Source organism: Gavialis gangeticus, unplaced genomic scaffold (assembly GCF_001723915.1).
Source record: "Gavialis gangeticus isolate Ggan-Ray unplaced genomic scaffold, GavGan_comp1, whole genome shotgun sequence".
Taxonomy (NCBI): Eukaryota; Metazoa; Chordata; order Crocodylia; family Gavialidae; genus Gavialis; species Gavialis gangeticus.
Window position 1 is genome coordinate 115,527,058 of NW_017728992.1, and position 27,281 is coordinate 115,554,338.

Consider the following 27,281-nt stretch of genomic DNA (forward strand, 5'->3'; position numbering starts at 1 on the left):
TAAGCGCTTACGATATCTTACTGTTCACTTGCACAGAGCGCAAGGAAGTGAAGTGCAGGGAAATTGATTAAAACTCTGGAGGGCTGCCCTCTGGCTGATAGCAAGGCACGCAGAGTCAGCCCTGGCCAAAAATACAGACAAAATCTCAAAGAGGCCACAAAGTTTCTGGCTACGGACTCACCATTTGTGGAAGCTGAATGTCGGCAAGGCTGGAAATGAGGGCTTGGCTTAGGCCAGCTAACTCCTTCAACAGGCTCTCATTATTCTGCTCTATAAGTTTGTTCTCTTCTTCTATTGTTTTCAAATTGCTCTCCATAGATGTGATCTAAAATCACACACACAAAAACCTTGACATAATTATAAGTGAAGTCTAAACACAAAACAAAAGGTTCCTTTAGGAAGGGACCATATAATGCTGTAAAAGATTTGAACCTCAGGTGCCTTCCTAAAACACATGGCTAATGTTGCCACAAGATATCAGTGGTACAAGGTAGGTCATAGGGTTTTTGGTTGTAACCGTGTTGGTCTAAAGACATAAGCAGGCAAGATTCTTTGGGTAGATGCAATATCTTTTATTAGATATTAGATTACACTCAGTTGGTCTAACAAAAGATATCACATCTACCCAAAGAACCTTGCCTGCCAAGATAAGTCACATTCATTTGAACCAGTGGACTCTGCTGTTGTTTTAAAAGAAAAATGAAGCTCTCATCTGTGGTCCTGCTGAATGAGGAGGGCATTGTGTGGGGAAGATGAGTTTGGAAATGGATTAAAGACCCCAGGCCTCAATCTGCTGGGGAGGGGGAAGGGTTGAGAATGGGGAACGTGGCCTCAGGGCTGGGGGAAAGAAGGCTAATGTTTACATTGAGCTCTTGTTGTTACAGCATCCCTGCTGGTTCACTATAATAGCAGCAACACTGGTATTAGCTCTTGTGCTACTTTCTTGCCCTGCTTCCCCATGGAAGTTAGAACTCTGAATTGATTAGAGTTAGAAATAGGGCAGGGGAGGGAAACAACATGACAAAATACACTGGGTAGGAAACAGAAGCTGTGTGTACAACAAACACAACCATGCAGACAAGCAATGGACAAGAAGATGGAAACACTTATTTTTAAGGACCAACTGAAAAGCATCTCTGTTAGAAAAATGGTATCTTTTTTTGGAGAGAAAACCAATGAGAATGATGGGGTGTGTCATGTAGTTATTTATGCAAGTTCATATGTCAAAAGCTATGCTGAGAAACTGAAGTCAAAGATATTTGGGCCTGATTCTCTATCACCTGCTTTCTTGTACGTTAATTTACATGTGGAAGGCACGGATGTAAGATAGTACCCCCAGCATGAGGGGAGAATTTTGAATTGCTAACAATTCAACAGCTGCAAAAGGGTGCAGAACAGAACAATGAAGAATTAGGCCTACTGACTGTATGCACCACTCAGAAGAGGACTGCATTGACTCTGTGCACTGTATTGATTTTTACCTGCTCTGCAATCTTTCTGGCGGCAGCCAGATTAGCTCTTTTGGGTATGCTATCATAAGGTGCCTTTACGGCTGGGTAAAAAAATTGCTGACACATGACATAAGCTGCTATACTACTACAATCTAATATAGAGTTACTGCAGGAAAGAAAACAGGAAACATACACTAGTGTAAGTATTGTGTGTCTCCAGTTATCTCAGGGTAATGGTTTGCTCAATGCAAAGAGGCCATGGCATGCTTCCTTGTCTCCTCATGGCAAGGTACTATAACACCACCCAATGTAGCAGCTACCTTGTGATAACTGGTAATCTGTCCACTGTATACTCAATGTAATTTACATTGCGATGCAAAGTTGATGTAAATTATGTTAGTAGTAATATGTCATGTGTCCAGGCTTGGATGAGGCAACATTAAAAGTCACTGTTCAATCCTCACTGTTGGTCAGGAAAACTTAAGAGGGTTGGGGAAAAACATCCAAGTGATTTGCTGATTCAATAATTTTCTAATTCAGGCTCTCACAGACCCCCAATTAGATATTATAGCTACCTTGAAGAAACCCTGGGATAAGACATACCAGCTAATCTGGGTGCTTACACAGGTCTGGAGAATCAGTACCTGTTAGAACAGACCTGAGTTGAAATGGGAACCATGTCTGAGGGGACAGAGAGGCTGGCTGCAGACCTGGATGCAAATGGCTATTCCTACTAACCCCACAAATTTCCTGCATACTGCCAGTTCACTCAACTGTATCACAGGTAATATGACTTTCATTAATAATGAATACCACAGAAGCATAAATTAAGTTACTATAAAAATAGCACCCAACCTATCATTGTACACAGTTGAATGTCAACTGTAAATTTAGAAGGGAGAGATAAATTGAGTTTGTCCTGGATTAGTTTGGAGTCTTTCTTATTTTTGGGGTCTGTTACTTTTTTAAGAATTTCTCCCTAAAATCTTAATGCTTCTAATCTTTTGAAGCAAGTCTCTAATTTCACTTAATTTCCTGGGTGAATGAGAAGCACAGGCCTGGTTCCAGTGTACGTATACATACTCAGCTCACCCTTAAATATGGAGCTGCAATCAGCATCTCAAGGATAAATTTACTCACACACATACTGAAACAATGCAAAAGATGATAAGAAGTCTACCTTTCCAATATCTCCTAACAGATTTAATACACTCAACAGATTAGCAAAATGCACCTGTTGTCTGATAAGTATTATATAGGGACAAAATAGAAAGTATTTAAATAACTAGTTGTAGTGAACAGAACTAGGAAGAAACTATTAAAATAACAACAGAAACAGCACTAAAAATTAAGATTCCCTTGCAATAGTAGTTAAGGGTCTTAATAAGAAATTGAAGTCTCATGGCCTAATGGCTTTATTACCGTATTATAAAGCTTCTCTTTATGGGTTCTTAAAACACTTGCAGATTATTGTGTGAAGGAGCATAATCAGAAGTGTAATCAAGAAAATGAAGTGCACATTTTATATGGTCAATGTGATTTCCTTGTTTGCTAAGATTAGTTCCTGTTATTCATGCTGCAGATCTTTTATATCAGTACTAGTGTACTCGTCATTTCTTTAAAGTGGAAAGACTTGATAAAAAATGGTATAGGTGATAAAGCATTGATCATAAAGGGTAGGTACAGGTATTGTATTTAGATTGACATAACTAGGATTCGGCCCATCTAAATACCTGTATATGGGCTTGTACATGAGCGCAGCCCCAGGGCTGGGAGAGCTCAGCCACTTGCCCCAACCCCAGGGCTGTGCTCTTCCTACTCCTCCAACTTTGACTGGGCTATTTTTAACCCCCTGAGTCCCACAAACCCCAACAGACAACCTCCCCACCCCACAGACCTGCCAGCCCCACCAGCCCCATCAACACCCCCAAAATCCCTCTTGCCCCTTTCCCTCCCTGCACCCTGAGTTACTTACTCTCATTTCTCTGTGCGTCTCCCAGGACTGCTGAATGGCTGTACATACTGCTCTTGATCAACGTTTATGCAGCTTAAAGTAAGCCACATGAATGCAGACCAGGAACGCCAAGTACAACAAACGCCTAAAAATGTACATGCATGTACATCCATATACATAAATATAACACACACATACATTAAAACTGATCAAACTGTTTGGTTGTCATACCTGGGTTTGAAGTTTCATCATGTCAGCTTCAATTTTAAGATTGGATTCATTCAGTTCTTTTATTTCCTCATCCAAGTGTCTGATTTCCTCATCACTCTCTACACCTGCAAAGAGTTGAATGGATCAAATCATGTTTAAAATGTACATATATGAAAACATGGACACGTAATAACCCATGGATATCTGTGTACTGAACTACACAAGAGAAAAGAAATAAGCTTTTAGATTAAAACAGTGACCTTAAAATTCTTTTCACCAATGTTTTACTGTCAAAGCTGCCACCTACATGTAAAAATACACAAACAGGAAGCTGATCGAGAAACAAAGGGTATTTTGAGTTTTGGAATTACTGTATTTCTCACTGGAAAGGAGAATTTTTTATTCAGTTAATCAAGCAACTATAGCTAACAGAGCAGGGAAAGGATTAAGGGTTGTTAGAAGTATTTTACTGAAAGAGGAAAATATAAAACACAACATTAAAAATATGTGCTCTATATTAAATTCTTAGTGAAGGTTTTTTTAAATTAAAAAAAGAAAAATAGCAGTTCACCCCATCCACCCCCATTGTCTTTAATAAGCTATGACATCAGCTGGTAATCTACCAAACCCCTGGGTCACATCTCACTGTTTAGTGTGATAAACAGTGAGATAGACCAGAAAACTATTGTAAAGGGGAAATTGTTGAGAAGACAAATAAGGCATCACAGAGAAAAAATAGGAGTGATAAGCGCTCTCTATGCCCTCCAATCAAGTGACAGACAACCCTCGATATTGTCAATAAGAGCATTACCCTTAGAGGTACTGAGCATCTACTGTTTCCAGTGATAATTCATTTTCCTGCCATTTCTGCTTACAGGTAATTATTATTGTAACACCTAGAGGTATGTTCATTGCTTTGTTGCAGACATGCTATAATGGGGGTGGGGATCTTAGTTTGAAAGAGCTCACAGTTTAAACAGATAACAGGGATGGAGGATTTGGCAGGCAGAACTGCCCAAATATGCCTGTGGTTAAGTGATGGGTTAGTGCAGAAGAATTAGGAAAAAAAATCCAAGTGTCCTGAGTGTTAGTCACGCCCTACTCCCTAAATCATGCTACCAAAGGCAGCAGAAACATGTCTCTAAGTTTATCTGATAGATGGTCATTTACTTTTAAAGGGTGTGTGTTGAGGGGGATTGCCAAAATACCTACAAAGACGGAGCAATGTTAGATTACAATGGGCATATCTACATGTACTATTAATACGACTGAATAAACTCTGATGCAGTTCACACAAGAGTTTATTGATTCTCAGTGCCACATTTACATGTGCACCTGGGACTGCAGTATGTTGAGCCAGGGTGGAGCAGCTCTGGCTGGCATGTGGCCTAGGGGGTCAGTCTGCCAGCCTGAGGCTGCTCTAATTCGGCTCAATGTGCTGTGGAGCAGCTGGCTGGGGCATGAGGGTGCTCCAGTGCAGGGCTAGCCAGTAGGCAGTCCCTGCACTGAAGCACTCTTATGCCCCAGCCAGCCATGTCAGCATCTACATGTGTACTGCTGCACACTAAATAATGCTGCCATAGGTTAGTACTTGTGTTGACAAGTGATAACCTATGGAGGCCTTTATTAGTTCGCTGCAGCCTAATAGGACCACACATCTGGCACTCAGACTTTACTGCAGAACTAATTAGTAGGGGTGTATGAAATGGGCCATATTCAATTCATTGATTTGGATCACTGTCCCTGATTCAATTCGGCCAGATCTGAATCTGAAGATTCAATGCTGATTCAGAGAATCAGTGATTTGGCCATAGACAGAGATTTAAATGTTTTTTCTACATACCTTGTGGTACCAGGCATGGCTCATGAACGCTACAATGCAAGGGCAGATGGAGCATCCCACAGGAGTGCAGGGCCCCCACCCCCCCACATGCTTAGCAGTGAACCCGGAAGTGGACTGGAAGTACTTCCGGTCCACTTCCGGGTCCACCGCTGAGTGCATGGGGGGAGGGAGTCCCCCATACCCCTGCTGGCTCAGCAATTGGCCACGGGGGGACCCTAGGTGCTGCCCTATACCCAGGAGGCACCAGTCACCAAGCCAGGGGGGCAGGGTGGGGGGGCAGTGTGCTCCCTGGTGGACCCAGAAGTGGACTGGAAGTGCTTCTGGTCCACTTCCAGGTCTGCTGTCGAGTGCACTGGGGAGCCCACCACGCTTCTGTGGGACACTCCATCCGCCCCAGCATCTTGGCGTTCACAAGCTGTCTGGTACCAAGGTATGTAGAAAAAACATTTAAAGCGGTGTCTATAACCAAATCACCAAATCTTTCCAAATTTGTCCAAATCAATTTGGAGGATTTCAATTCAGAGATTAAAAGGTACCCTGATTTGATCCAGATTTGGAGATTTGGCTACGGAATCAGGCCGAATCTCTGCTGAATCGAATCAGGGACCGAAGCTTTGCACAGTCCTACTAATTAAGCAGTAAACTTCTTGTGTAAATGCACCCAGTTAGTGTGAATGAGACCACTAAATTCTGCTTTTACTATGCATCCCCTCCCCTTCTTTTTTTACTTCTGTTTAACTGAGACAGGTCCTCACAGTCTATAAATAATAGATTAAAAACAAAAGCCTTGTAAAACTTGAATCAGAATGTAACCATTAGATCTGGTTGTTATATTTGCTGCGAGGAAATGGGGTATATTTTATGTTATTATTTTTAAAGGAAAAAGCTAAAGAGCGGTTGAGTTCCAGTTTTAACCATTCTGAAACTCCTTTACACTGAGAGTGGTGTAAAGGGGCTAAATGTAAATGAGAATCAGGGCTCTCAGAACTATATAGATGTAATCAACCCTTGCATATCTCCTTACCACCACTCGCTTTAAGCTTGATAGTCATTAGTTCTTCAGAGATTTTGCCCTTTTTTATGGCTTGTGCATTCAGAGGACACCCTGACAAGCTGAAAAAGATATGGAAAAAACATTATCACCCATTTGATAATGGCAGCAATCCTTTTAGGGCAATGTTATAGTGCTGTTGGTCAGACCTCTGTTCCTAAGGTTATGTGAGCCTATCCATTATAACCTAGCTTCAAGAGTAAAACAACTCACTAAGAGCTATTTTAGCAGTATTTTCTGCCATGAAAATTGGCACAGAAGACTCAACCTATATAACCAACTATTCTTAAACACATTTTAAACTAATCAGAGTAGCAGTGGGAGCTATTCTTAACTTGTGAATGTAATATTCACAGAAATCTTGAGGTCATCAATCTTTAAGCAAAACTCCCTACTGTTTTCACTGAGGGTTTGAGCTTCAAAACAAAGGGCATGGAAAAGTCCCTACAAATAGTGAGCTTATCAACCTTTAAAGAAAAAAAAAGAAGCGCTTATGTGCAGATTTTCATTGTGCATAACTATGGTGTCATTTTGATGATGCATAATAATGATCAATATGATGATAACTCTGGATTTATGCCATGGATTGTAATAGCTTTCTTGAAAGGGTATATTATATAGTCAGTTTACTTTTTAACCACTATTCATATTAAATTACATTTTGCTATTTCAAAGCTTACAATTTCATCAACTGGTAATTATCTGAGGCAATTTTTATGGCAGACAGACTAAAGGGCTAAGATTGACTACACTGCCTTAGGACTATCTTTAGAAATAAAAAATAGAGAAATACCCTCATGTTGCGGAATTTACTGAGGGGTTCAGATTCTGAAGTAGTCAGGTGAGGAGTGAAGGAAAATGGTGCATACTGGGGAAACTACTCAAATTCATGGTTTGGTCTCATGAAAAATAAAGGCTCAAACTGAGGGATGTTTTCAAAACAAGGTTTTTCATTAAGGGCCAGAGCTCATGAACTTTTTCACATGAAATAAAGGAGGGTGGGGATTTACAGTGCATCAGATATGCAGTGGTCACTCTCCATGTGCACACTCGGGGTGGAGGGGAGGCAGTTTTAGTTCTGAAGAATTTTCACAGTACATAAAAGCTAGTGCAAAGCTGCTTAGCTCTCTTCTGTTGTTTAATTAAAAGCTGTAGGTAAAAATTATAGGTTCAAAGACTGAGAGTACAGCCATTTTTTCTTTGCCTTGAACTAATGACTGGTATGAAGGATAACCTCAGACCACAGATCACCAAACACCTGGGATATTTTTAGGCTTTGCCTGCCATGGAAAGATGCATCATGTTACAAATCATATGTAGCTAGCACATTTTAACTAATGTAATGTTAAACATGGCTTTATCCTTAACAGGAATGAATGTCATCCACAGGATTAACCCTAAGCAGCTAACACATTTTAAAGATTATTTGTTTCTGCCAATGCCAGGTGCTAAATTGGGTTTGTCATTGTGCTAATTATATGGCCAAATTACCCTTTATGACTATTTTCCAGTCACATAAATGGCATTTTTGGTACTTATGCACAGTTTGCATAAGTGCCCATATGGCTTCTAAGCATGTTCAATAGGCAGTGCATTGGCCAAGCAATGATATACATACATATTTGGGTGTAAGTCTTGAAAAAATGAGGAGGAGTGGTTCTCCCATGTTTTAGCACCATAAAGCTGAGTGGTTATGAAATTCCTTCAGGAAGTTGGAGACCGAGATTTTAGGTCCCCTCACTGAGAATGGATTTAGATCTATGCCTCTCTGACTTTCAGCATAATGTTCTAACAACCAGCCCACAGGTCAGGTGTTATATAGTTCCCTTTCCAGCCCTCCTTTTGAAGATGAACCACTGAACCTTGACTTTAATATCCACTGGATAAAATGGATGGAGAAGTGAGGAAGTCACAGCCCAAGTGGGAGCAAGGGTTAAATACAGAACCTAGGGCTTGGTTCCTTCTAGACCAACATTCATCTTAGTGAATCACGCAGTCTGTAGCTTGTTCTTGTCCTTCTGACTCATACACTCCTATCTTAGCTCCCCCATGGGGCAACTTCAAAAGGACGGCTGAAGATGTGACTAGGTAATGCCTAAACATGGTCTGGTGGGAAAAGCACTGTGTTGGGAAGTCAAAAAGATGCATGTTCATACCCCTTCTATTTGAGAGCATAGACCTAGGTCTCCCATCTCCTAGGCAAGCACCCTAACCCTCCTAGATGAGTGCACTTATCTCTGAGGGCTAAAACATGGAAGGTCCCTCCTCCACCATCCAATATTTTGGGATTTAATTTCAGGTATGTTCATATGAAACATATAGCTGCCCATTTAGTGTGTAGCCTACTATGTACACTCAGTAGCCACTTGGACACTTATACATCCACCATACACAGATGACAGAATCACACACTATATGAAAGTCCCAAACATGACCCTTACATGACTAAAAACTCTGCCATTTGGGAACATAAAGGGTAATAGTACTTCAGCCATAATATAATAATATACATATTTTCTAACATGACCTATTTTTCCTAGTACAGAGATATAAATAAAGGAGAAATCTGATCTCGTAAAGCTCAGGAAGATCCACTACTTCTATCGGCTTCTTTTTGATTCTTCCATGGTTTACTGTATCTAAACACCTCACACTTTTTTAACTTGGACAAAGAATGTCTTGTCTAACTTTATATCAGCTACGTAGTTGGTCCAATAAAAAATATTGCCCTAAGAAATCCTTGCCTCTTGCAATGGATTTAATTTCACAGCATCCACAGGAGGGAGATAAGTACTACTCTCATTTTACAGGTAGGGAACTGATGGCTACAAAGAAATTGAGTGACTTACCCAAGGTCATATAAGAAAATTGTGGCAGAGTAAGGAATTAGGGACTTGAAAACAGGCCTCCCAAGTCCTAGACTAATATCCTAAAAATTGGACTATCTTTTCTCTCAGGGTTAGTGAAATTGCTAATTTTTCTGCCATCTTTATAATTTCTTCAGGGCTGGATCTACAATGCTTGGACCTTGGGTAGGAATGGCTGGAATTAATCTTCTGGTTACATTTCAGTTGCATTTTGAATCAGCCGTTAAAGATATGCACAAAAAACCCCTGGTAATTTCACATATGTCTAGTTAGGAAACTTATCAGTTGATAAATTGTATCAAAACCTTTGTACCAGGTTCCCAGGAAATCTACAAAGTCTTGTGAAACTCATAGAACAGGAGCAATGTTAAAAAAGGTTCAAAACTTGTTCAGACTCTGGTTATTCTGTTTTCTACTACCACAATTGCTATGTGAACATTTTTATAGGACTCGAACATGATTTGCTTAGTTTGCAACTCTACTTCCCCCCACCCCTTTTTGCCAAAAGAACATTCAATTATTAAAAAAGAGAGAGAGAAAAAAACAGAAAATTGTACCTTCTGTGGGTGACAAAAACATTATTAACGTGTCCCAACCCATTGCAGCCTGGCAAAGGACAGTGTGGCAACTCTTGTTTGTTCAGTTTCCAAGACAGTGAGGACCCATTGAGTGGACTCTCCTTCTGTCTCTTGGCAGCCAAAGGACAACCAGAAGCTGTGCGATGAGATGTGTATTTACCTGATATATGACCTTGGCCATCACAGCCAATTACTGGACACCTACAAACAGAAAAAAGACTGTGCATCATCCACTAAGAAACAAGTCTAACTGGCTACACTGTTTATGCTATTGTTTTAAAGCTTGACCCTGAGAGAGACTGTGCACCTGAATCTTCCACTGAGGTCAATGAGTGCTTTGTGCATTTAACAAAACTCAGGATTATGTATTTATACTAAAAGCTAAAGCGCAGGCATTGTCTAGACCTAAGCTAAAAAAGAAAGTACCATTATTCTTACTGGGGTAAAAAAGGGAGGGAATCACATTTTAACAAATTTGTAAAGAGGCAACATTAGTTTTTCTCTATTTACATCTTTGATAAAAAAAACCAGAAGCTGGTTTTCTGCAGGCAGAAAGCTGTTATAGCTGTTATTTTCATTTGCAAATCCTTGCCAGGGTGATACCTCATAATTTTGCAAAGCTCTAACAGCATTAGCTAGAATGTGCATGGGCCTTTTTCACATGCCTCTGTCACCAGACTTTTAAAATCAGCATTAACACATATTAATAGTTGAACTTAGCTTCTGTTGTAGATGAACTGGTCAGATGTGTGTCAGAACACATCCAATGTATGGACAATGCTTGGAATTTTTTCTTTAGTTTAAAAGAGGATACCTTCAAGCCAGGAATAAAGTTTGTGTGGAATAACTGATTTTCACCTTGGGAGGAATTTCACCCTGGATGCAGAGAGCTGGCACAAGACCTACGTACCACTCAAATCCCAATAGGAAATGTATTGATTCTCATGAGCCTTATGCCAGCTCTCTAAATTAACTCTTGGGAGGGGGAAGGGTCTTCAGGTGTGAAACATGATTTTAGCGATTGTCTGCAAGAATTTGTTATTTGGACCCAGGATTACGTTTCATTTCTGATTATGATGAATGCACCACATAAAAGTAAACAGAGAGAGATTTGCCACTGTTAAAAACTGTGAATTTTCATACATTTTGCCACATTTCCAATAAATTTTGGGTCTTACTATTTTACAAAACGCAGGAGAAAACAAACCTGTCCTGTAACCAAGACCAAGGTAAATGTTCCCTCATTTTCACTAGCACTACAAATACTTCTTTTATCTGAAGTCAGATAATATGAAGCCAGACCTTCATATGTATAAATTTAATTAGCAAAATTCTTAGGATTGAACCAAACACAGCTGCCTCCACCAAGCTGTAATCCCTTGTGACTGATAAGACTCGGCACTTACTTAAGTTCTGGGTCTTCTTTTTCTTCCTTGGTAGGAGTCACTTTGACACCTCCTTTCCTGGCCCGAGGGCAACCAGACAAGCTGAAAGAATTATACAGAGTAAAGTCCCTTTTTTTTCAACTGACACTCACCATGACTTACTCCCAGCTTGACTCTGAAAAAAATGAACAATTCTTACCTTCTGTGTGAAGCATAATTTCCAGTGACGTGACCAGAGCCATCACAACCAGGTGTTGGGCACCTGTAATATAATATAATATAATATAATATAATATAATATAATAGACAGCAAGTATATTGTACCAGATGAATTTGTAATGCATAAGAAGGAATAGCAATAGAGATGGGTTTTCTTGTTCTTTGAACAAACAAAACTATCTCTTGCTGCATCTAATAGGTAAATTGCTTTCCTATTTTCCTGTTCCAATTGAATTTTATTAATTTGGAACCTGAAATGTACCGCATAGTGCAGCATTGTGGTTTTATACAGATTATGTTAAAGTTTTCTTTGCAAAATACGTCTTTTGCTATAAAAGAGTAACATTTAAATAAAAATCAACACACAGCTTTATCAATTTCTCTATGAAGAGCTGTCATCGGAGTATATGGGACCTGATATTTACTTACAGAAACTGGTATATTTTAAGTGTTATCTCTATGTTACAGAAATGGAAATTGAGACAGAGCAGTTGTGCTTCTTAAGGCCATAGAATCAATGTGATAGCCAGATTTTGGAAACAATATCTCTTTCTAATTAATCCTTTAAAACTGGGGTGCAAATGTTTAGCCCGCAGGCCAAATTCAGCCCATGGAACCATGTTGTTTGATCCGCACAGCTCCTAGAGGGACCAGGAATTCAGCAGGGTGAGAAGAGGTGGGGCCTGTTGCTGAAATCCAAGGGCTGGAGAACCCACTGGGGCATGTTGGTGTTAGGGGCAAGCAGCATCTCCAGTAACATCCTGCACCACCACTTGCCCCCTTGCCACTTGCCCCACCATTGCTGCTGTATCTAGATTTGGCCTCCAAGAAGGGCTGAGTTTGACACCCTTGCTATAGAATAACATACCTTGATTTCGAAAAGGAGAGTTTATTTGAAATGTAGTTGGGAGAAACACTCCCCCAGTCAGTGTTTACAGGGTGATACCCTCCAGCAAAGATTTTATCCATCACCTTTTCCTTTTTGGTAATTGTTACTGAGCAGGTTTTGATTTCTGCTATTTTGCTAAGTGCTTTATGCAACATATTTCTGGCTGTGAGTTGCTCATGAACTTTGACTTTCACAGCTCACTTGTTATTCATAGTGAGTGGTTTGTCACTTACGTCATGTGTTGTTGCTTTCCTTTTCTTAATGCACAACTGAAACTTCAGAAGCTTTAGTGGGAAAACAGCCATACTGGAATGCTAATGACAATGCCGATATGTGACTATGGGGGAGGCTACATGAAAAACAGCCTTTAACAATATTTGTGTGAACACCCATTCAGGTGTGTGCTCCTGGCAAGCAAACAAAAGCAGGGACTAAGACAGCAGAATCAGCAATTGCTTTAGAATTTGACAACATTTTCATACTCTTTGCACAGCTCTGTTCAAAACAAACTGAGTCATTGTGTCACTGTGCCAACACCACGACAAAGCCTCTGTTCTGGGAACCGCTCTGAACATGTCCTAACATGACTGGCCCTTTCTTGCCACCTTTACTTTATGCCCAGAGTGTGGGTTTTCCTTTACTAGCATCACACACCATATTGTTTACAACATGGGACAGCATGACTGGATGCATCATCATTTTATTTTGGGAAAGTAGTAATGCTTGTGACTAACCCCTGAACTGAAAAAAATGGACTTCTCTGGATTTGGCCACCCATACTTTTTAACACCATTAATGCAGTGTAAACATTATATGTGGAATTTACTGTTCTTTATCTGAAATGGCAATCCCTCTAAAGAGGGATAGAATGGACAGTCATGCAACTCTTCACAATAATTTTCCAAGCTATATATTGCAGGACCCCATTTACTGGGTGCAGAGAGAAAATAGGGTTGGGAAACAGCCATCAAAAAGTCTCAACCATCCTGCTCATAGCACAAAACCACTAACTAGGTGATTGGCTGCTTATCCTTCTTTTGACTCCAGATTATACATATACAGCTGCCTAATGCATGGTGACTGGCAAAATCCTTTTTGCAAGTGACATGTTATGGTAAGAAATATGCAACATCAAATCATATGATGTGATGCTTGTCTCACTAATGTTAAGCTGAGCATATCTGGTAGTGAAAGATGAAGGCTAAAGATCTGGAAATTTGGTTTGGTTTTCAAATGTTTTTATACTTATCCTAGCCTCTTTGATCTAGAAATCAGATGGGGTATTTTGTCAAATCAGACTTCTTGCAAGATTTTGGTACATTCTGTCTGCAGCTGGCTCAGGAATATCACCAATACGGTTTCTCATACTGTCTCAGGTCCTGGATAATACATGGAAATGAAGAGGTGCAAACGACGCAAAATGACAACAAGTGATTCCTATGTTAGCTAAAGGTTTTGGACTCTACCCACTTAAATGTTTGTACAAAGCTCTTCATTTATACCCAACAATTTACCCATCCCAAATAAATGACTGCATTCATTTGGGAAACCTGCTGATAGGAGATAAATCACATGTTTTCTATTGTCATTTTTTTCTGTTATCAATACTTACTTAAGCTCCTGAGAGTTCGCAGCCATGAGGGATTTTAATGTCTTATCAGCTAATGGGCATCCAGAAACACTAAGGAAAACAGATGTGAAATATGTTTTATTCAATATGCTAAAACAGAAAATGATTTTTCGGGGGGGTGGGGGAGATTAGTATTTATTACCGAATAAAAAGATTTCAAAACAATTACAATTAGCAAATGAGAATCAACACATATAAGACAGTAGTTCCTCAGACACCAGTAAGGGACCTGCTCAGAAACAGATTCTGCCTGGTCCCTATGGCTATACACACAGCAGGCACCACTTTAAAGGGCATCTGCAGACAGATCGAGGATCGAGTCCCTCTTGTGTAGACACCTGGTGGTGCCAGGATCTGTGATGGGATAGTGATCAAAGTTGGGAGAGAGGGGGGCTAGCAGATCCACAAGGTGGGGGAAGGGAAGGTGTTGCCAGGATAGTGGGGGAGCTTATGGGCTTGGGAGTGGGGGGTCCACAGGGGAGGTTGCCCATTCAGGGATGGGGGGAGGGGCAGAGGGCTAATAATAGCCCAGTCAGGGTTAGGTGTGGATAGGAAAAGTGCAGCCCTGGAGCTGGGGTGAGCAGCTGGGCTTTCCCAGCCCTGGGGCTGTGCTCTGAATGTGTATGCACATTCAATAGTTCAAGCTAACTCATGCCTGATTTGCACACCTCCTTGGGTGAACTAAGTTAGATTGCACCAACCATTTTTTGTCCTATCTAAACTTCCTGAACATCTGCACAGTTCAACACTTAGGTTGAATTAATCTTAGTTAGGCTGATCTAAGTGTTATGTCTGCATGTACCCAAAGAGATACCTAGTGTTTTGTGCTGCCAGCACAGAGGCCAAGCAGGATTACAGCCTATGTGCTTGGTTGGGGAGGCAAGGGTCAAAGCCATTGGCCCTGTCCATGGAGTGGAAATAAGGTGCAGAAAGGAAAACTGCACAGCAAAAAGTGGCCTAGCAAATCTATGACTTTCAAAGTCTTGAATGCTGACGTTTGTGGAAACATGATTTTAAATCTGCATATTCTAGTGTTCACATTAGAAGTCCATGTCAATGCTCAAGTACCTAAGGAAATACTGAAAATACTATGTGGTCTACATGACCCATTGCTTGTATCCCATGGAACTCAAATAATAAATGCTGGTAGCAAGCTATTTGCAATTTGTAGAGTTAAAAATAAATGCAAATTCACCAGAATTAGAAAAAGCCTGACTTTGGCATACAAATATTTTGTCCTGAATGTTATTTGCTCAGTTTTATTTAAAACAAGTGAGAAAATGACTGTATACAAAGTAGCTCTGTTTCCGATTTGAATTTCTTGTCATTTCTTACCTACGGTGTGATGCATAGTTTCCTGTAACATGGCCACTTCCATCACATCCTGGAGTTGGGCAGCTGTGTATAGAAAATGCAGCTGATGGTGAGAGCTTATCTAATATATGTACATAGCTCATATTTCCCTGATAAGCCATAACTATCTACATATTAACTACACTGGTATGGCCTAAGTTAATATTAATATCATCCTACAGCTTTCTAACTCTTAGCATATATGGTTAGTAGATTGTATACTCACGTGAAGTTTCATTATGAACCTGAACAAAAACATTTAGCTATACTTAGGCATGAACTGAAACCACCATGCTTTGTATAGATTTTGCAGTTACTTTAGCTTGTAGTTTAACTACTGACATCTCTTTTGATGGTAACTTACAGATTTTAAGATTACAAAGAAAAATTGGTTACCTCCTATATAAAAGTGATGGAACTTTACCCAGCAATTTCTGTAGCTGCCCCATCACTTCTGACTGAACACAAACAGCTTTGAGAAAGACAGCCAACCTTTAGCTCAGTGATTGAACTAGGTGCTACTGCTGTTCCAGAAGACGAACAACTGCAGTCAACCTAAACTTGGTGTGAGCTGGTACCACTCCCACGGAAATTTTTGGGCTAAATTTAGGATAATAGTTGCAATGGTAACATTTGTTTAATACACAGCTGGGGTGGCAAAGGTCAAAAATCTTAGAAGTTCTGTCCAAATTGCATCTCCAGCTAGTGTTTCACATATGGCAGGAAGGAGACCTCCGATTCTCACTACGCTTTTTTCTCTCTGACCAAATGGAGTACAAGAGCTTTACTCAAATCTGCGACCCGCACAAGGCTTGTATGGACACATCAGAATCATTTACTCAGCCCATTGCAATGTAATTGCCTTAACACATTCAGGGCAAAGAAAAATAATTTTGCAAATATGACTAATGTATTAGGGTTTGCACACAGAACAGTTCATTGCAGCTGAGCTATCACGGCTCAATGTTTTCTTTTCAGGTGCCTATGTCATATTAAGAATTTCCTCATGATGGAGCCACTTGAACTGAATTGCTCAGTATATATTTTGAGCTCTGCATGTATACAGCAAATATTGTCTATCTCTAGTGTAACCTATGGATTCCTCAGGGAATAAATTAAAAATATTTCTTGTTTTATTATTTGGACAGGTACATTTTAGATATGCATTGCCACTCTGTGTTCCCAACATGCACCGCATATATTTAAAGGTTGAGTGTAAATGGTTTTGTAAGTGTTTGGGTAAATATACAGAGGAAAGAAGACACTCAGTTATTAACAGAAGTGGAAAAATATTTTGGTGGGAATATGGAAATTAGCCAATATCTCAAAATCACAATTAGCACAAAAGAAAAAGATGTCAGAATGTTCAATAGGAAACTTCCTGCAATTTTTTTGGTTGGTTTTAAAAGAGGCAAAATAAACACAAGCCTCCAGCAATTTAGGTCATGAACTGTGATTGCAGATACAATATGGTGAGCAGCCAATATGCAGATTGAGATGCATGAGGTGAAAGGATCACTCTTCACAGAAGTTTGCCTTAGGGAAATGTAATTTCTAGAAGCAGAGCGGGAGTCTAACTGACTCATTGCCACAGAGGCTGCAAAACAACCAGCAGGACAAGGGTGGATGTCGTGGAATTCAATTGTGGATGGAGCCTGCAGTGATGTGCGGTGGGCTATCCTCAGTAAGTGATGCAGAGTGCATTTGTCTTTGGTAGCCATTGGGGATGGAGAATGGAGAGAAAAGCAGAAATAAAATGTGTTTGCCGAGTCCCAGGTGAATATTTACATCAGAGACAGAGTACTCAATGGATGTCAGAATGGTTTAGCTCTTAATAATGTCTTGATGTGAATCCAAAGATTTTTCAGGAGCCTGGCCAAGATTTCAAAAAGCAAGTAATGATTAGAGCTGGTTGGAATAGTTTAATTAAATGAAATTACAGCAAAATATGCTGTTTCATTGAAGCTGAAACATTTCATGGAGACATATCAGTTTCTACAAAACTTTCATGGGGAAGGTTTTTGGGGCTACGACAGAACAAGAGGGATCTTACAGGAGAGCACATGAGCTACTAGTTAGGGAAATGCCTGATTTTGCACTGATCTGAGCTAAGTTCACTGCTCAGAATCAGGCAGAGCAGGGACTTGCACTAATCTGGGCTAAGATTTTGCACTGATCTGAGCTATGACACTGCTCAGAATCAGGCAGAGCAGGGACTTGGGCCACAACTGACATGCATACATACATACATATGCACACAGACACACATGTGCACTTATGTATGTGCTATCTCATTTCACATAGAGTGGAATGAAAACAACTTTTGAAGCCAAGGAAACGGATCTCAGATCAGGCAATTTAACCAACCTGTCATTTGAATCGACTCAGCTTTAATTCCTCTTGAACAAAACAAACTCAATTCTTAGCTAACTTTCTTACCAGCATGCAGAGGAACAGTGCTCTGCTTCCTGCTACCCAAGTTGCAAGTCTGTATAAAGTGGGTTGGGCTTTTGTTTGTCTACAAAGATAGCAGCCAAGCGACTTTGCTATGTTGACATACTTCACAACAGCATTGCGTTAGCACCTAACAGAAGAGTTTACTCTGTGTTGTGATCCCTAAACTGCTAAATCTACTTGTTAAAAAGAAATGAAACATGGAAAAGTTGTACATGCAAGTGAACAGTCTGTTTAGACTGTAAACACCTTGAGCAAGGACTTGGCCATCTTCTTTACTGAGTACAGAACTAGGCTTGCTCAACAGCAAGCTTGCAACAGTTCTTTGAGGTCTGACAGGATGTGCTGCTGTGACTGAAGGAAAATTATGCTAGGGCACAATGCCCAGGTTCACTTGAGAGACCACTCTAGCTCACAAGCTGTCTTGCAAAAATGAAGGCAGCTCTGGGGCTGACTTTCCTTTCCCATCAGTTTTACATTGGTGTGGCTTCTCTGACTCCAGAAAATCCTTGCCTCTTACATAATTCCTGGACCATCACAGCTACAACACCCCTCCAACACTATGGGGGAATTACTACTATTTTACACTAATGTAAATGAGAACAGAATCATACACTGTAGTCTTGGGAGCTGGAAAGAGTGGAGAATAGATTGCTATGTTAGGTATAAAGCAGGTATAATCATTTTCTATTTTCAGGAATAACCATAAAGTAACATTAAACTCTCTTGCCATGTATCAAGCCAATTCTGTTATTCAGCATTTGAATAAGTAGAATGTGCTGAGGAACAACACTGCTCAAAGTTTTTGTTTTTTTTTTTTTAAACAAAAAACAAAGTACATCATACAACTTTGCTCACCCAGCCTTAGCTTCTGTTAGCTATTGTAAAGCAACAAGATTTCTTTTCAGAATGGTTCCTTTGCTCCAAAGCAGGTTGGAGTTGTTATATTCTGCATATTTTCCCAAAACAGAATTTGATTTTTTTGATTTGCCCCTTGGTTTAAATAAACAGGGAGCTATTTTCCTTCATTGTCCCAGCTTTTGAACTCTGGGACAATCTGGTGCCATGTGCACACGTTGTCATATATGGACATGCACACTGTTTCTCCATTAATGTCTAAGGGAGCCCATCCACACTGTGACATGGATATGAGTAGTGACCTTTTCTATTCTTATCATCCTGGGCTAACCATCTTTTCTTGAGTTTGTATATAGATCTCCACAGAAAGACAGAATTTAGTCCATAATCAGTTGTATGTCTTAATTTTTTTAAGATATGTTTTTTTTTTACCTTTTAAATCTTAGAGCTAGAACCTGAAGCTCTGCATACAATCCATGCAGTGGATCTCCATGGAGGACTGAGTGGAATAGCACTTTTTTACCAGTACAGGTAGAGAAGCATTGGCACAGCCACTGTGTAGCCTTCAGTATACTGCATGATCTGTAGCAGTTGCTATGACCTTTCAAAACTTTCATACATGTGTGGTGATGTTAAAGAGCATATATCTATGAACATGAATCCTCCCAGCCAGGCCTGGAAACCTTTACTGACCCATTTTGGCTTTAAAACTCACTTCTGATTAACACTGGAGAGCCAAGGAGGGGCAGGCACACCTGCTCTGGAAGCCTGTTCCAAAGCATGAGAGCTTTACTTCATTTATAGTCATTAGTATCTACAAAGAAGGGGGAAGGAAAACATGACAATCTTTGAGACTCACGTGATGAGTTCCTTTTTGAGATCTCTTGAATGGAGCTTAGGTTTTGGACTTGGTATGGAGACATCTCCTGGATACTTTTTTTCCTCTGGGTTTTCTAGTGAGTTCACTGGATCTTTCTGAAATATTAGATGAGAACATCACAAAAGACTTGTCTCTTCTTTACTTTTCTTATATTCAGACAATACTAGCTTGATTTTATGTGGCTTATATTTGGAAAATAATTGTGCAAACAAAAGAAAGGCAACAAAAAAGAAATTATTCAACCTTTTGACTCGCATAACCCTTAGTTTTGCAAGGGGGAATTTCCCTGGTTTTTCTATATAAGTAAATCTGATCTACTGTACGTAGTACAAATAAATCATTATACCTTTGTCCAGGGGATATAAGTGTAAAGCTTTTTAAATGTATGCAATGGAATAACATTTTGACCCATCTAAGTAACTGATTCTTGTTCATAAGAAAGTCAAGCCAAGCAAGTTCAGTCAAATAAGTAGCTGTTAAGAGAATATGCTTTGTGGCACCAGAGATTGCTGCCTGTGACTGAGAGAAACAACTTTCTGCTCCAGACTTGATACTGTAGATGCTGTTAAGATTGTACAATTTATGAGCTCTCCAGGGCACTGGGGTAGGGAGTTCTGTAGAGCTGAGAGAAGCAGAGAGTGGAGAGTGGGGAGAATGTGGACTGAAAATGGAGCTTCTGTCTAGTTGAACTTCTAGGCTCTGCGGGGGTGTTTCTTCTGATAAAGCTTCCATATGGTCCCCAATTCTGGCAGCTCATCTTTGCCTTTCTGGAAGCTGGCTCCTGGAGGATCTGACTTCCTTCTGCTTTCTGGTGCTGGCTACCCATTACCAGTTATATAGTTTTAACACATGGTATTTATGCATATAGAAATCTAGTCATATTCCTGATAAATAAATTACTACTGGTATTTAGTGTAGTTACCTCATTTGGGAATAATCTCATATGATGCTATAACAAATATTGAAAATAAATTATTTTTCTTCATTTTTTCAAAATACCTTTTTCTGGTGACTATTAAAGAATACTTTTAAATGCTATCATAAGGAAAATCAAATTATATTTGAGGCATCAGGATTTTTTTTCAAAATGAAAAATATTTAGATCAACAATCCTAAAAACACAGAAAAGATTGTAAACGGTTATCTATTAATTTTACATTTTATTAAAATGTAAGTATAAAATCCTAAATATATGAAATCTGGATTTCAGAATCCCCAACATTTGAAATGTTAGAAATTGAATGCAGGGTTGTTCAAAATCCTAAATACTTGAACTTTGGACATACTTAAGTACAATCTATACCAGGGGCTGCTGTTTTAACTACATCAGCAGGGCTACAACGAGGAACTTCAGGACTTGTAAAACAGCAAAGCCCCCATTACAAAGACACTAGAAATTGGTGCCTATCTGTACCTTTTAGTGTGGGTCAGAATTCCCAAATAATTTGCAAAACAAGCTTAAGGTACCCATTTGCTTGAGGCAGGCTGACGAGAGCTGGCTTTTGTATGTGTTATGGTGCGCTTTAATTTCTGACTCATGTAGAGTCCACAGTACCTATTAATGTTCTCAGCCAAGGGTTATGTTCTTTATCTCAAGTAGACGATACCAATTGAAGTTTTTTAGGTGCAAGACTAGGATTCACATTCACGGTTGATTCACACTGTAACTGTCTGATATGTACAGAATATAAAAGGTTGGCTAGAAGTTATATAATTTTTCAACTAGTATAATTCCTATGCCCAGCAGAAAAGATGTCATTTCTTTGATTAGCAATGGAAAAAGCTGCCGTAGAGAAACCTTTAACAAAGCAAAGAGGGCAGGGTTAAAGCTAATGTATGCATATTTATTGTTTCCAGACTAACTGATGTTTGAGGTTTTTGAACTCCAACATTGTAATTTGCTGACTTTCAAACAACTGTTTTTTTAAATCTCAGCAGTGAATTTCCTAATGCACAATTTCATATGCACATCTATGCAATGTGTATATATGCCATACACATGCACTCATACAACCTTGACTTCAGCATAGCTAGATTTTTTAGTTTGAGATTCCTGACAAAAGAAAAAGAAGTTTCAAGGGAAGCACATAGTATAAAGAAGGTATTGATCATGATTAGTATGGTAATAAGGAATCTACTTCCTGTTAATAATTTTTAGTATAGTTCTGAAGAAGGTCAGAGACAGACAAACATTTAAACAGGTAATTATTTCTAGGTTCAACATGAAATCCTGGAGATTGAAAAAAATAAAATATGGCAGTGGTACTTCTGTTACACAGTAGACAGGAAGCAATATTCAAAAGAGTCAGGTAGGAGGACACTGAAGCTCCTTGTACATCAGAGGAGATCAGAGGAAGTAAATGGATTTGGCTAGGTTGTACAGAGCATGCAGATCTGCTGTCTATGAACACATCTATGAGTTGGCCGCAGGACCAGAATGGCTGATCCCACCCATACTTGCACTAGTGTGAAGCTCAAGATTCATTCCTTGGATTCAAAAACACAGGGGCTGAGAGCAGGCAGCCTTGTTATTTGGGCAGTGCTCTTCTCTATATAATTTAATCTTTCCTGAGTGATATGCAACCTTTACAGAATGCATCAAGGAAAATCCACACCCCTTTCTCTTTGTAGTTAAGTTCAGACTTACTGGGTGGATATTTAGCTAATCAAATGCAAACACATGTAGCTTTCCTTTCTTGTTTGACTGGAGTTAGGATTAAGTGTTTTTACAATTCTAAGGAATACCAGATTAAAAAAAGATCAGAACCAGTCCAATAGATCCTACCAATCCTATTTTCTACAAAGAATGTGTGTGTGTGTGTATGTGTGTGTGTGTGTATTCACATGTGCACACCACAGAAAGAAAGCAAGCAATGAAATTCCATTAAAGTACAGATGGAAGTTTATATTGATTTCAGCAAAGACCAGAACATAATGGTAACATGAATAACAGATAATAGCATCTGGCACTTTTAACATTTTTAAGCCCTGAAATCTTTGGAGAACTGACAGTTGAACTAACTGACAGCTCTAGTTATTTCTCAGTGCTTTCCTTTTGGAGAGATTTTGAGCTTTTTCCAAATTCAAGATTTTTTTTTAGGGGGCATCTGGACAGGCTATTTCACTGAAAGAGAGAGAGAGACAATATTTTCTGGAAATTACCACCAAAATTAAGCAACTGTTGTGCATATGAACCAGATAACAATGAATTAGAAATAGATATAATCATTCATTTTCTTTGTATGGGGACAACTGCCAGTCTTTGATTTTCAAAGCAAAGCCTTTGGCCTAGAGACCACTGGGCATGTCAATGTTCTCTGGGATCAGAGCAGCTCAGAGCAGAGGTCTTGGGCCAGGTGCCTGATTAGGAACAAACTGCACAAGATGAAGTTCTGGGGTTTAGGTAAAAAGATGGTTTAATGTTCACTCTTTATGGCCTATTAGCATCACTGATACTGCTGATGCTGTGTATACAGCCAGGCCATGCATCAGAATGTGCCCAAATTGCAGCAGGAGAAAAGTGCAGTATAGAGATATTCATAGATTTCATAGACATTAGGGTTGGAAGGGACCTTGGAGGTTCATTGAGTCCAGCTCCCTGCCTCAGGTCAAATGATCCCAACAAGATAGGCATCCAAATGTTTCTTAAAGGAGTCCAGAGCAAGTGCTTGCACCATCTTTGAAGAGAGTTTATTCCAGGCCTTGGGGGCTCAGACAGTAAAGAAGTTTTTCCTTATGTCCAGCTTAAAATGGTTTTGGAGGAGTTTGTGACTGTTTGACCTTGGCATCCCTTGGGGTGCTCTGGTGAACAGGCCCTGATCCTAATGCACACCCCTTATGTACTTATAGGCAGCCCCCAGGTCACCCCTGAGCCTGCACTTTTCCAGGCTGAAGAGTTCCATGTCTCTCAGCCTCTCATCATAAGGCCTGTTCTCTTGCCCTCTGATCATGCATGTGGCTCTCCTCTGGACTCTCTCAAGCTTCTCCACATCCTTTTTAAATTGTTGAGCCTAGAATTGAATGCAGTACTCCAGCTGCAGCCTCACCAAGGCTAAGAACAGTGGGAGGATGACATCCTGGGATTTGCTTGAGAAGCATCTATGGATGCAAGCCAGAGTTTTTTTTGCTTTACCAGCTGCGGCATTGCATTGGTGGCTCATGCTCATCTTGTGGTCAATCATGACCCGCAAGTCTCTTTCAGCCGTGGTGCTAGTGAGTGTAGCACTGACGAACGTATAAGTATGATGCGAGGTTTTTTTCCCCCTGAGGTGGAGTACCTTGCATTCTTTCATATTGAATGTCATCAGGTTTTTATCTGCCCACTTTCTAAGTCTGTCAAGGTCAGCCTGGATCACAAGCCTATCCTCAGGTGTGGACGCTTTACCCCAAAGTTTGGTGTCATTGGTGAACGTGGCCAGTCTGCTTCTGACACTAATGTCCATATTGTTAATAAAGATGTTAAAGAGTACAGGTCCAAGGATAGAGCCTTGGGGGACACCACTGGTTACGGAGTGCCATGATGATTCACTTCCACTGATCACCACTCTCTGAGTCCGAACTCGGAGCCAATTACCCAGTCATCAGACTATGATGTAGCTGAGCTGACAGTTGGCCAATTTTTCCATAAGGAGATCATGGGACACCAGATCAAAGGCCAAAAATATTCTGGCTGTGATGTTTTTCACCTAGCCACACTCCCTTTCCCATGCTACATTACCTTCAATGAGGACAGTGGCACAAGAGCCTCTTAATCAAATCTGTGAGATCAGTCAATCCCCTGGCAGCAAAGCAAGTTTCTCAATTGCTCTGGGGGCAATATGCCACAAAATGGCTACATTACAAGAAAGAATCTGGCCCCCTAGTTTAATATATTCTTCAGCCAGATCTATAAAAATAGAAGTATCCAGTTATTCTGTACCCCTAGGGTACAGATAAACATCAACACAATGGAGTCACAGTATTTGGCTACCCTGGATACTACCAGTCCTGAACAACTATGTGCCACCTAACAGCCAGTCTTGTAGACCTCTTCAGCTAGGGCAGACATTACACATAAACCGGTTTAAGTGATCAGAAGCCGGGTTCAACCTGTAACAGAACAGATGTTCAGTGCACATAAACCAGTTTGAAAATGGCCAAAACTGGTTTGAGATAAACCTGGTTGAATGTAGTATCAGACTTAATTGATTTGGCTCAAACTGGTTTATGCAATGTCTATTGCAGACCTCTTGCTGGTTTAACATAAACCAGACTCCCCGAGCACCCAGCATGCTCTCTGGGTGGGGCAGGGCTCTCTGCTCCACAGCAAAGCTGGCCCCTCCCCTCTCCTCCCTGGCTGGAGCTTCCACAGAGACTGCAGACACAGCAGGGTTTACCTGGCTTTCCTCTGCAGCCCCCCACCTCAGCCCACTGCTGGATTCCGCCCCCCCCCATCTCCCACAGCACAGACCCTAGGCATGTAGTATGCTAGCTAATGCCAAGAGGTATCTGTGTGTGCATGTCTCCAATTTCACTGGGACAGGCGGACAGAACAGTGACTGCTTAGGGCTTTTTGGAGCTAATCAACAGGTCAGCTGGTAAGCTGTTTAAGAAGAGATTAAACTAATGGAGAGAGGCTATTGTTTTGTTGATGGGGTGATAAGCACTGTTATCAGGTTCCTGCTGGCTTCCTTGCCTGTCAGTTTGCTGCAGACAGTATAAAGAAGCAGGGAGAAGGAGATTGAAAATCTCTGTATCATCAACAGATGCATGCACTACAGCCCTCCCTCCTCCTTGCCTCAGAGTGCTAGCTGGGGGTTGGGAACACTCCTGCCCCTTGAGCAGCCAATGGGGAAAAGCCTGGGATGGTAAAGGCAGAACTGCCTAATCAGAGCATCCTGCTAGGGCCTGGCCACACCCGCTCCCAGCTCAGTATTGTGCAAGGGAAGGGAAGGCTGTTCTAAGGCCCCCTGGCTTCTAGCCTGAGTCACTGCAGGCATGTGCCTGAATTTCCTTAGTCCAGGGAGAATGACTGTCCAGTTACAAACTGGTTCAGCCTCACCAGGTTAGACTAACCTGCAAAGATTGAATCAATTCAGGCTCAGGGTTTTGAATGTCTGTCCCCAGTCTTCATGGCAGCTGCCTGTAATCATATAGTGAGCTTTTCTTTCAATTGAGTAATAACATTTCCTTCAGGGTTTTATGAAATTTTCCTTGTGAATCTCCATCATTAGCTCCACTGAATGTGTTATCTATAGCAAAATGACTAATTTGGATAGTTAATGGAAGAAGATAATTTTGTAATAATTATTAGTACTATATTTCTGTATTGTACAAAGACAAATGGGGTGGCAACATGTCAGACTCCAACCTGTTAGCTAACCTTCCCAGAACTATGGGGAAATTTGGGTCTAGACTGGAACTCTGCTCCTTAGGCCTGTCTCTGTTAATTAACAAGATTTCATGCAGTTAGTATTAAAAGGGCTGTCTGTGCATATTCTTCATCATGATAACAATCCAAATAAACCTCCTATGTCCCCTATTCTGGCAACAAGGATCAAGAGAAAATTGTGGCCAAAAAAAGATGGGAAAAAGAAACAAAAGGAGAGCATGCTGCCAGTATTCAATACAGACAGACATGAAAAGGGCAAAATAGAAACACAACAAAAAAAAATCAAGGAAATTATCAGGTTGCAAACTGTAATCTAGTCTATTAGCCTTGATAGCTAGAGAGTTACTTAATGTAAATATTTGCCTCATTTCTATTTGAGCGTGTTTGTGCCCACAGCTGTATTTGTGAAACAGAGTCATGCTTTTATATTCTCTGGCTAGATACAGACGTTACATTTAACACGCATTAAGTGCACAGAAAGTGCTTTACAGCTGTAACAGAAAGAGACATTCGTAGAACATAAAGTGCTTAAAAGTGGACGATCCTGCTCTAAGTTAACCCCTGGATGGATAACCTAAAGTGCTTTCTGTTAAAGCACTTTATCAAACGCCTGTGCCAGATCCCATCAAGGGTTAACTTGGAGTGTAATCGCCACCATCCCAGGTGGCTGTTGCACAGGGTTGTGCTCTAGCATCAGGTAGAACTCATTTGCTCTTCTGGAGCCTGGGCCAGCCCCACCACCCTGGCTGTCATTGACCCAAGTCAGTGACAGCCTCTGATCTCAGCCCTGTGCACACCCTGGTGGGGGGTGGGGAGGAAGAGGGGAATGAGGGAAGAGGGGGTTTTGGTCCCTGCAGCCACTCCTGCCCTGCAGTGTACCACAGCCTGGCAGGGGGAGGAGGGGCAGGGTGGTTACAGGGGAAAGAGTTTGGGGTCTCTCTTCCAGCAGCATGCTACTGCTTGGCTGTGGTTTGGGCTGTGGAGGAAGGGCTTTGTGTCCCTGCAGCAGCCCCAGCTGGGAAGCTGGAGGGATACAGACCTCAGAGTCCTTCCTTTGCAGCAGCCCTGGCTGGGCCACCCAGTATGGCAGTTGCTGGCTGAAGCTGTCAAGAGGATATGGGGGAGAGAAGGGAGTCTCTCCTGCATGGACCCAGCTCATCCACTCCCCAACCAGACCCCAGTCATGGGGCCCTTGCAGCAGGGGAAAGACTCCACTCCCTCCCCACTGCCTCCCCAGCTGCTACTGATAGTTGTTGGCTGGTGGAGGGGAGGGGGTTGGGGCTGGGGGC

At 40.8% G+C, this 27,281-nt stretch overlaps 1 protein-coding gene across 3 annotated transcripts in view; it reads right to left on the reverse strand.

Annotated features, from left to right (window-relative positions):
* Positions 1 to 27,281, reverse strand: part of ST18 (ST18, C2H2C-type zinc finger) — a 157,277-nt gene that overhangs the window by 7,985 nt on the left and 122,011 nt on the right. For 2 of the 3 annotated variants that reach the window (XM_019527184.1, XM_019527176.1), the window contains 9 exons: positions 19,602 to 19,717; positions 15,413 to 15,475; positions 14,060 to 14,128; positions 11,539 to 11,601; positions 11,361 to 11,441; positions 9,934 to 10,155; positions 6,483 to 6,571; positions 3,637 to 3,740; positions 182 to 325 (listed from right to left, as the gene is read on the reverse strand). In XM_019527184.1, coding sequence (XP_019382729.1) covers positions 182 to 325; positions 3,637 to 3,740; positions 6,483 to 6,571; positions 9,934 to 10,155; positions 11,361 to 11,441; positions 11,539 to 11,601; positions 14,060 to 14,128; positions 15,413 to 15,475; positions 19,602 to 19,717 — 951 coding nt within the window. The remainder of the gene's footprint in view (positions 1 to 181; positions 326 to 3,636; positions 3,741 to 6,482; positions 6,572 to 9,933; positions 10,156 to 11,360; positions 11,442 to 11,538; positions 11,602 to 14,059; positions 14,129 to 15,412; positions 15,476 to 19,601; positions 19,718 to 27,281) is intronic. The other variant, XM_019527192.1, reaches the window with a different exon arrangement.